Genomic DNA, 11706 nt, shown 5'->3' on the forward strand with positions numbered 1-11706 from the left:
TTTGCAAACCACTGCACCACTTCACTGCCATGTAGAGCATTCCAGTGTGACATACTATGCTGCATATGTGAGTAATAAAATGGAAAAGTTTGTTGCTACCCCCATCTCAATTTGCCTGGTGCCAACCCTGTACTTTCCATTCATCATTAATCCTATCATAACTGGCCCTACCCTTTTTTAGTCTTTGGCACTAGTTGTTAACCTATGGGCAGATATGTACTAGATTTGGAGTTGGTACATCTGAATTTGTAGTTCAAATTTGAAATTGTATACAGTACATGGTTTAATTAAGAATTTAATTAATGTATGTGAAGTCTGGAAAATTAACTGTTTGTAAAACTGATTTGATCAAACTAAATTTCAATTTAGGTATACAAATTTCAAGTTCAAACTGTGTGTTTATTTTCATACAACACTTATGTGAATTTGAATGTGAATTTTTTGTGTGATCATAACATCTTTCAAATTTCTGTAAAAAAGTCAGAAATGGCTTAATATGAAGTTTTCATTGTCCTGTAAGCTACATTTATCTGTTTTATGGCCACTTTGGGGCATACAACGGTCACATATTATGTTATCAACAAATCAAAGCAACATTATCATTCATGTGGAGTTTTGTTGTCTCCCTGATTAAAATGCGTGAATCCGTGTACCCTTCGTTCTTTTGTTTTTTCGTTTCAAAACCAAATTAAAAAAAACCGAAAAACAAGTTTGTTTTTCTGTTATTCTCTTTTAAACCCAGAACGAAAAAACAGGAAAAACAGAATAACACAAAACCACATTTTGTGCCTGTTATTCTGTTTTAAAACAAAAACAGAATAACATGAAAAATAAGTTTTTGATTTTTATTGTTTTGTTATTTTGATATTCTGAAAATTCGGGGAGCCTCAGACTCCGCAAAAATCTCCCAGCATTCCCCGAATTTTCAGAATATCAAAATAACAAAACAATAAAAATCAAAAACTTAATTTTCACGTTATATAACAGGCACAAAATGTGGTTTTGTGTTATACTGTTTTTCCTGTTTTTTCGTTCTGGGTTTAAAAGAGAATAACAGAAAAACAAACTTGTTTTTCCGTTTTTTTAATTTGGTTTTGAAACGAAAAAACGAAAGAACGAAGGGTACACGGATTTGAGTGCTATATTCACTTTCTTTATTTTCTGTTTGTGGTCTGAACCAGCTCCTGAGGGCAAAATCTGGCTCTTCAGTTGTTAAATGATGCCGATTCAAACCATGCCTCACTGGGACTTTTGCAGTTTCTAATCTCTGTGGTTTGTGTTGTTCATTTGTTTCATCATATTCAGTTGTTGTTGTTTCAGTTGTTTTAGGAGTTGTGCTACATTTCTGTGGCTGAAAACCCAAAGTATCCTGGTTTTGCTGCTTCTAAATAAAAGATTTTAAATAAAAAAATGACGGGGGACTTTTGTTGTGACGATTTTTTAGGAAAAGAAAAGTGTTTCTAACTGAATTAGCAAAGCTAGCTTTGTTAGTGGCCATTCTTCGATAGTATAGTGGGGAGGAAGAGAATTTATAGTCGCTCCTTTGACCATTAAGTGAGAAAAGCACGGCAATACTATATGTTGATTGTCTCAATGTTTTTAGTGCCATTTTGCAGATAACATTTGCCTGCCTACCAAAGGTGTTGTGAAGCCAAAACAATGAGCTGAAAGATGCTTAAAAAACTCTTCAGAGTGGGTGACAATTCACTGTGGGTCCATCACTATAAATTCCCACTTTCATATTATATCGTACATAGTCATTTGATAAGGTGTTAATAACAAAACAATGATTACTGGATATGAATTGAATATGAATTAAAATTGATTGCACCAACAACAATGTACTAAATATTTTCAAATATAGCTTGATCATGCTCATCATACCAACACACCTGGACATATGAATGGGTGGGAAGCCATTGGGCTAGTATACCGCGGTTGCTGCCCTAGTGACTCCAAGTAATCAGAGGGAAGAGCTGAGGGAATCTGCATCAGCACCTATGTTTGATATACATTTTAATTTAAATTGATTTAATTTGGTAAATCTGAATATATGTTTAAACAAGTACCTCCAGACAAAAATATCTGACCCATTGTTACCCTCCCCAGTAATCCCTCAGAAACTCCCTATGAGATCTCCCCTTCAGCATCCTTACTCCATCCTGTCACTGCCATCACCATTGATCTGCACCACACAGTCCTTGTTCAAAGGCTCCTTTGAGTGAGCAGTATCAAAATGCTGGGTGCTCACCATGTATCTCCCACGAGCATCCAGCCCTAAGGCGGGGACAAAGCGACGGTCAAACTGGATTTCTTGGCGCAGGTACGAGGTCTTCTTCTGGCAGGAATCACCAGTTCCCTCCTGCAAAGCAGACAGGAAGACCACCAACTCAAAGTGGTTGGACATGCCCTCACACAGGGCAGGATAGAGGGGGCTCCGGCGGTCCAGGGGGTGGTAAAAGGTGAGTGGGAAGATGAAAAAAGGACAGGGCTGCTGGCCCAGATGATCTAAGTGGAAGTCCAGAGAGGTCTGGTACAGGGCCTGACCGTCATGCTCCTCGTAGAGCACAGCACTCACCTTTACGTCTACCAGAGGTCGTTGCAGCAGGTTGGTGGCTCGTAACATGAGGCACGTCTGGCCCTGATGTTGGCCCACAACTGCCTGGGGGCTGAATTGGATGGCTCCTGCACGCTTCTGGGGGCGTGCAATCTTGGCTACGAATGCACCTGAAGGTTAAGACAATGAGACTTCAATGTGGTATGATGAGAAGATGCTTGGCCTTTACAATAAAATGTTTTGTTTCAGGCTGCTTTGCAATCAAACTGCAGCAAAGGCAGTCCGGTTCAGAGAATAACAGCAGATGCAAAACCACTAAATGTTTTAGATGCACTAAATGATTAGGCATCAAATACAGTAGAATAATGTTAAAAAGTGATGGGTTAGAACAGTCCAATTGAAAATCTTTTTTTTGCTTTGGTTGTCTACTTCATGCCTCCACCCAGCATGTTCCTGCAGGTCTTAATGGTTTAGTGTTGGGCCGGAGTTTGGATGCAATTGGGTTAAAAATTGGATTCTCTAATGGGTCCAAGGTGGGATTCAAGTGGACTCCTTGGGTAAGCTGTAGCCTAAAGGGCCAGTATGTGCAACCCCCACCACCAGCACCATCACATTCCTGGTTTCTGTTTTATTATGTTATTAAATATGCTCATGAGTTATTTTTTTATGAAACAGTTAATTACATAATCTCAGAGAGAGGTTTCATAATGTTTTGGAATAAGGGATGATCTGCCACACAAAAAACACAGCTGTCAACTGTTTAAAAAGTTTAAAGTTTTTATAAAACATTCTTAACTGAATAAAAACTCAAAAATGACATCTTGTAAATGCAATAGCAAAGGTTGCCCAGCAGATGTCACATTCTGTCTGCATCAAAATCTTTGAAACAATGCGCTTCTGTATTTTCAGCACAATTGCCTCATAGATGTTCAGAGGCCCATAAACCTTCTTTCTCCCTAACCAATCAAATACTTTTAGGGATAGACATTAAGGCTGCAAACAACCCATGATGCAACGCACTTTTAATGTAATAGACTCAACAAGAGGATAGGTATTAAATGATTATTATCCAATCTTCAAATAGTGTATCCCAACGTGCTTCATGAAGATCTGCCCTCTGAGGTTGGGATTAGGTTTTAGACCATGATATGGTTAGGTGTCGAACTGTTACTCTTTCTATATTCAAGTTAGGGGGAGTTTATGCATCACAAGAATGGGCCTAAGATCTGTCGATAGGGAAACACAAAATTGATGGAGAAACAGACTTTGACACTCAAATGCCTGTTGTGAATAAATATAAAGTCATTGAATATAAAACAACCCTCACTTTTTCAATGTAATATCCAGAAAAAATAGCTTCTTCTATTTAGCCAACACAGTAATTGGCTTCAATTTTGGCTCCCAGCGTGTCCATCAAACTCTCAGCTGAGACTATAATCTCAGACTTAAAAATGTATGTGGAGAGAAGGCTATATGAATTTCGTAGTTGTACCTGTGATGAATGCTTCCAGCATGAGCCCCAGCAGCATCTGCACAGCCAGCAGTGCTATAGCACTTGGACAGTCCCCACTGGGGAACATAGTGCCATAGCCGATTGTCAACTGTGTCTCCAGGGAGAAGGAAAAGGCAGCTGTGAAGCTGGTTATGTGCTTCACACAAACCACATGCCCCTGCGGGGGGGCATCATGATCCTGCACAGCCAGGTCTCCATTGAGGTGGGCTAGCAAGTACCATAGGCAGGCAAACAGCAGCCAGTGGGCCAGGAAGGAAGCACAGAAGGCCAATAGCACCCATCTCCAGCGCAGACCAACCAACAGTCCCCAAAGATCCTGCAGAGCCAGCAGCCAGGCTCTGCCCGAGGCCCCAGGCCATGAGCTTGAAGGGCACAGAGGTGGACGAAGGGCACAGTGTCCGTCTTTGGTGACCAGGCGCTGGCGGGGTGGAGAGGACAAGAGAGGGGAGGAGGAAGCCTTGCCTCCTAGAACACTGCTGTTGGATTTTGTCGTCATGGTTGCAGATGGATCTCAGGCAGGGTAAGTTGAATTTGAGGATGATCCTGAAACATATAATAAAATACCCCCATATTTCACAAGGTTGTGGGAATGTTTAAGGCAGAAATAATCAATGTCATGTGTGTCCAGTATAGAGTTATGTACATCTGAGATGTTCCTCTCTAGCCTAGCACAGGACTGAAAGGGAAGAAATGGCTTGACTAGCAATGTCAAAAGTGAAACTCTAAGCAACTCCAAAGCTGTCTAATTAACAAGTTATGCTGTATCTATTACGCAATATAATTTAAGTATTAGCTGTAGTCAACTGTTGTTGGTCAGCAATTAGCTCCAATGTTACCTGCTAAAATCAGATTGACTTGGTACACATTTTACATTTACCCCCATAAATAAACAGGGTGAAAATCAGTCTCCCTTATCTAACTTTGGTCCTGACGAAAATATCTGAATGGATTGCCATGCTTTTTTGTACAAACATTCATTGTCCCTAAAGAATAACTTTGGTGATCCTAATCATCGTCATGACAAAATTTAAATTGGTCCAATACTTCTAACCAAATACCTGCAAAACTTATGACATCCCCATCAGCCCGAGCTGTACTTTGACTGATATTGATTTGACTGACTTGATATGTCAGCATGCTAATATGCTGAAGGTAGTGAACTTGGTAAACATTGGCTGCTAAACACCAGCATGATAGCATCATCACTTAGGCTGTTGACATCAGCATTTCGCTTATAAAAAATTGTTGTACTTGAGCCTTGCAGAGCTACTAATGTGGCTGATTGCTTTAATGCACATGCTACCCAAAGGAAGAACCGTTCGAAGAAACGCTAGGCACATTCTTGCAGAGGTGGGAAGAGTTTTTGTGTCAAGTGTCAAGTCTTGGCTACAAAGTCACAACCAACAGCTCCCATGTATAATTAATGTCTTGAATGACTTGGGGAGGATATCAAGTCATTACATATCAAATGGCTAAATGCTAGTTAAAGTCATTCAGATTGATGATTTGAAACCAAGCCATGGGACTTGAGTCCACAGGTACACACTTTGATCTCAAAAGAATTTTAAAGAAAACATAGTCAATCTTGCTGCACCAAACACCAAAAGGACTGGCTTTTAGCCTCATTCAAGATATTTCATCTCATTTCTGTTTTGGTGGATCTTGGTTAGAGGTTCCTTTGAGCTAAGTTATGATAAAATTGAGATGAGATTGATATCTATACTTACATTTAAGTCTGGGTAAAACTAAAATTTCATCATATTTAACTAAATGTGTAAGTGTTCCTTTAAATGTCAAGATTAAGTTGTATCTACAGAATCACTATGTATCCAATTTAAACATATGTCCTATATGTGTATAGAAGAACTCTAAACACCAGATTCATATAAATGTAGTCCTGACTGGCAGACAGCTAGAGTCCTGTCCCTGTCAGAGTTTCTATTTCTATGTCAATATTGTTGCCAGGAGATTAGAGCAGGTCCCAGCTGGGAATCTGTCTGAGGAACACAGCAACATGCAGAGTAGGAATGCGTCTTTCATCGGCAGGGAGCTTTAAACTTATTGCACTGCATGGCTCTCCACTCATCTTATTCACCAATTACAATATAGATTTACCGTATTGTTACACATGCATTTGTTATGCTCCTCCAACTTTTTTTTATGCATTTTCTGTGAACTTTGCATAGCTTTCAAATACAAAAAGCAGGGACAGTGAGGGATTCAAAGTTTGATCAGAACTATGAAACCAGTGTTAGGGTATGAGGAGTGAACTTAACATTTTTAAATGTAGTTTGATAACATCATACAGTAGCATAGTTTGGAGAGTATACTCACCATTTTTCAAATACCTGTTTATCTGGTTAATTGGCTTTAATGACTTAAACAAATAAAAAAAACTTCATGATAAGTTACTTCAGTATTCCCATTAAATAAGGACAGCATAACCAACACAAGACCACATTCTGTGTTCATCTGTGAAGCTAACATCAACCAACAGAGGACTTATGTGGAAATGTTTGTCTTAATGCTAAGGCTGGGGAAAACAGCAGCCTGATAACAGTCAGCAAGGTTGTCACATGAGAGCCATGTGCTGGCTGAGGCTTCATTGTTCTGGATCTTAGCCCGTCAGAGCTGTCAGCGGATCAGTCAGTCCAGTCACCACAACTGGAGCATTAGAGTTGGAGTCAGGACATGATTGGCCAAGCTTAGCATAAAGACTTGAAGCATGAAGAAGAAACAGCTAGCCTGCTTATATATATATGTACAGTATGTGTGTGTGTGTGTGTGTGTGTGTGTGTGTGTGTGTGTATGTGTGTGTGTGTGTGTGTGTGTTTTAGTGATTGGTAGAATTCCAGTTTTGTTGGCCCCATCTGGTATATGATTTTAAACCTGTTCAAATGTATGCAACCTGACTGAACTCCACCCAGGTAGACGTGAGAGAGCTTGCAGCATGTGGCTAGTTGGCAGAACCCCTGGGATAGCCGATTAGCTCAGTGCAACAGAGTGGTGATTCCCTATGTTTTTTCTTGTGATGTACTACAATTGAGAGTTGTGCACACAGTGCTACTTTCATCGATAATGAGTTGGTGCAGGTTATGCTGTTAAAAACTACAATACTTTATACGAAGCCTCATTTTGATCCACTCCCATCTGCCCTCTTAAAGTTACCAGATTACGCTTTAATACAAACTCAACACATCCACTGAAAGCCCAGGAAGAAAAACTAAACAAGAAGTGACCTAACAGGACATGATGTCATTGGATGATGCAAATATCAAAATAAAGCATTTTTACAAACAAGTTTAACTTTATGACAGTTATTAGCATATCATTTTGAACAAGAATATGTTACAAAGACATATTTAAAGGAGCAATTCGTAATAATGAGAGAAATGCCTTAAAGGCAACAAACAGGGCCCTTTGTGCACTTTGTTGATTTTAGTTTGTTTTTTTTCCAACAGAAAATATTTAAATTTGGAGGGCATTCATCGATGTAATTGAGAATTTGCATTATGTAATTATGAGGTTTGCAAGGCAGTTTATCAATAGGATGAATTACTGCGGCCATACTAGGGCTGGGCGATAAATCGACATAATCGATTAATTCGAGTTTGTGGATTAGGACGATATTCAAAAATGAAAATCGATTTTCTCTTTAAGTTCCTCCTCCACTGCCGCCACTCCCCATGGGTTCCCGTAGTTCATAGTGGGCTCCGCCTTCCCCCCAGGTTGTCTTCCCACAGAAAGTCAAACACAAGCAACATGGCCGCAAGCACAGAGTTTGTCCCCAAAAAAGGTTTTGACTTTGAACAAATTACGGTCCGGTGTAAAGTTTGTTTAAAGCCTGTCGCACTAAAGCTAGCAGCACGACCAATTTATTTCAGCATTTAAGACAGAAGCATGCAGCAGAGTGGGACAAATGTTGTTCTCTACGTGATGCACAAGACCGCAGCAGCCCACAAACACACACTAAGAAACAGTCAACTTTAGCGGAGTCATTTTCTCATTGCATCCCACATGACAAGAAAGGGTCCCGGTGGAGAGCTGTAACGGATGCAATCACGCTGCATATCACTAAAGACATGGTGCCCATATATACTGTGGAAAAGTCGGGGTTCATCCACATGATGAAAACGTTGGACCCCAGGTATGTGCCACCAAGCTGCAAATATTTTGCCAAAGTTGCCTTGCCTCACCTGTGGACAGGCTTGTCTTTCTTGCCAAAAATGTGTAAAAAAAAATAAATGTTGAAACTAAAGACTGCAAGCATGCACCTTATGTCAAAATATGTTTTGTATACAAAAGGCACCTTTTATTTATCCACAAAAAATGTGTTTATTAAAGTTATGTTTGCACTTTATCAATCCTAATGGGGAAATTGATGTTTTTGTAATAGCCTGCAATCCTATGTTAAATTTATGTTTACAAAAGCATATGTTTACAAAAGCGTTATCAAGAAGAGACACAAAAAATTTTTTCAAGAGGTAGAGCTTTTATTTATTTTTACAAAAAAGGTGCACACTGTTTACAATGGCAGGACCATTTTGTTTACAAAAATGATATTTTTAAGCATAAAAATAAAAGCAGTTCTTTAAAAAAATGTCTGTCATTTGAAGTTTTTTTTTTAAGAAGGAAGAAAATCGAATAAAATCGTAAATCGAGTTTGGTGTGAAAAAATCGGAGATTCAATTTTTAGGCCATATAGCCCAGCCCTAGGCCATACTATACTCATTTGGTTCATACGTATTTAGGGGTGCGCTAGATTAGGTCTACCTGCTTAATGTTGATAAAACACATACTTTCCATTGCTGCTACGCCCCAATTTACCCTCTGTCTGAAATACTCCATTTCAGTCCAGTCCTACTGAAGGCCCCTCTTCTGCAAAGCCCAGTCTTTTCTGATTGGTCAGCTCAGACAGGTCTAAACTAGCAGTGCCTGCTGTTTCTCCAGTCAACTATGCTGGTGTTTTTAGCTGCAATTCTACCACGAATATCACCACAAGATCCACTTCTAAACCAAAAACTTCATCACTGCACATGTTAGTGAAGGAATCTGATCAATATTAGCCTAGGCTTCACTGCCCAGCAGGCCACTAAAGTTATAGCTTTGTAACAACAAACCTAGCGCTAGCTGAGCTAGCTCTGCAGTATGAAGACATGAAAAGTACACGAAAATGGAACACGGCACTGTGGATAATTTGCACCAGATCCACATTTTCACATTGCAGACAGAGATGTGTGACAAGAATGTCTCACATGTATAAACAGAACTTACTGCTAAAGACCGTGCAAGGTAATTCCCTAATGTTCTGCACAAAACCAGGGGTTAAATTTTTTTTGCAATGCATGGAATGTTGTAGAAATAAACAAAACTTCAAGTTTCACAAACACCTTTTTATTGCAAAACACCAGGGGAATGGCTGAAATGTGTGGACAAAAGACAAGACAAATCACCATGCAACCAGATCTATTACAAGTGCTTCAAGAATAAAGGTGAGTTAGAAAAAATGACAGGGGCGTGCTTTCCTGTGTGTGTGACCAACTGTATGTGTGTGTTCATAGAATCATAGAGGTTTATGTACAGAGAATCAAATGTAACAAGTAACGCAAAAGTGGAAAATGTTTTAGAGCTCCCCCTAATCGTCTCAAAGTTGGCTTTCAGGGGAGCTGGCTGTTAGCTGACTAACTTTCGACCTTGGGTTGCCAGGAGCCAAATCAGACAAGAAAACCACCTTGGTACTGGATTCTCTATAGTCAAATTGGCAGCTATCCGTCTCAGATACTGCCTTAGTTCCCACTCAGGCCATGTTTGGCACACCCTCACATCACTTAATGTTCACTGATAGCTTCTGGTCGGCTACTTTGACATGTAGCTGCATGGCAGGGACTGCAACTCAAATTCTGCGGTAACACTGTTACCTGTAATACTGTAATACAAGGGCTGTCAATCGATTCAAATATTTAATCGCGATTAATTGCATGATTTGCCATAATTAACTTGCGATTAATCACAAATTAATCATTTTTTATCTGTAATAAATGTACCTTAAAGAGATACGTTTTTAATACTTATCAACATGGGAGTGGACAACTATGCTTGCTTTATGCAAATGTATGTTTATTATTATTGCAACAATCCAAAACAATGACAAATACTGTCCAGAATATTCTCCAGAATAACCTCAAAGGTACTGCATACTCAAAAAATATGCTGAAATCATAACATGGCAAACTCAATCCCAACAAGCAACAGATGGGCATATTGACCTGAATGTAACATTCCTTAGTAATACTAACACAATGTAGTGTCCAACTTTACACTTGTAAGGGTTAACTAAACAATGGTAATCAGCCTGCAAGCTGTAGCCGACCGTTCAGCTATCGCTGTTGAAAGTTTGTCACATGTAGAGTTGTCCAGACATCTCTGTTGCAAACTATTCATCATGGTCTGCCTTTGGTGAGGGGGAGGAGGGCTCTGCATCAGCTGTGTGCTTGGCCAGCAAGTGGTATTTGAGACTTGATGTATTCCAGTGGTTCACATCGACAGTAAATGCAAATAACTTTGTTCTTGTTGAGAGAACCACCTGGCAAGGCTTTGAAGCAGAACTTGCCATTCAAAAGACCCCAGGTTTGTTCCTGCTTGCCATCCACATTGTTACTGCTGCATCGCTTCCCGATTTCCCAAACTATGGAGCGGTCTGAGGGTCATAACGTGTGTGTGTTAATCATGCATCAAAAAAATTAACGGCTTTAAGAGGAATTTACATTAAAGTGTTATTATCACCTTTAGCTTTGACAGCCTTAGTAAATACTAATCAATATCATTGATATCCAAGTCATTCCTAACTTGACTGTTTTACAGGACACATGTAAATATGCAGAAGCAAATCACACTCTGCCTTATATTTCAAGGGGAATTTAAATTTACAAAGTGGAAAAACATTCCTGGATCCATCCCTTTCTCCAGAAGCACCAAAAGTTACGGACACGGATGAAAATATAACCTCCTTGGCAGAGGTAAAACATGCCTAAAAACATTGCAACATACATTGCAATCTTTTAGGAAAGCTGCTGTGAAATCTTTTTCTATGACATGACCTGTACTTAACAAAGGTCTTTATGTATTTTCATAAATAGGACAACACATTAAACGCTTTGTATAGTATAGTATGAAACATTTAGCATTGCATAAAACTAGTATAATGTAAGAGTGAGTGTAGTTGTATGACACCCCCATGAATGTTGGCAATAAATAAATATTGCACATTGTGTTCATAAAGTAATACTGTAAGTGCACATTTTGCAACATATATGGATTTGTATGGCTTAAAAATGCGAAGCTATTTAGTAATTGTTTTAAACAAGACAAAAACAGGGAGCTTCTGTTGAGGAGTGGTTAGCAGATGTGTACATTTTTACAACAGTTCAACTATTGGTTGTCACAAACTGATGGCACTGTATGTTAAAAGGGCAATATTGGCTTCTTGAAACTGTGTTGATGAATGAATTTGCTGAATTTGGGATGAAATGTAATTGCTGCCTGGGTTATGTTCACTTATAATGGAAGAACAGAAAATAAGAAGCATAATACAGTTTAACTGTCTGTGGTTCATCGACGATTCAACTGCAAAACAGCT

General features: G+C 39.2%; 1 protein-coding gene across 1 annotated transcript; it reads right to left on the reverse strand.

Annotated features, from left to right (window-relative positions):
* Positions 1-2152: 2152 nt before the first annotated feature.
* Positions 2153-4566, reverse strand: kcnj13 (potassium inwardly rectifying channel subfamily J member 13). Its single transcript, XM_073493629.1, has 2 exons — positions 4050-4566; positions 2153-2727 (listed from the first exon to the last, which is right to left on the reverse strand). The coding sequence occupies exons 1-2, from the start codon at positions 4564-4566 to the stop codon at positions 2153-2155; spliced, it is 1092 nt and encodes a 363-aa protein (XP_073349730.1).
* Between the last annotated feature and the right edge of the window lie 7140 nt (positions 4567-11706).

This window comes from Pagrus major, chromosome 2 (genome assembly GCF_040436345.1).
Source record: "Pagrus major chromosome 2, Pma_NU_1.0".
In the NCBI taxonomy this organism is placed as follows: domain Eukaryota; kingdom Metazoa; phylum Chordata; class Actinopteri; order Spariformes; family Sparidae; genus Pagrus; species Pagrus major.

Coding starts and splice junctions, on each gene's coding strand:
- kcnj13 (XM_073493629.1), bottom strand. CDS start 4,566: ATGACGACAAAATCCAACAGCAGTGTTCTAGGAGGCAAGGCTTCCTCC. Junction 2,728..4,049: donor GCTGGAAGCATTCATCACAG/GTACAACTACGA, acceptor CTTAACCTTCAG/GTGCATTCGTAGCCAAGATT.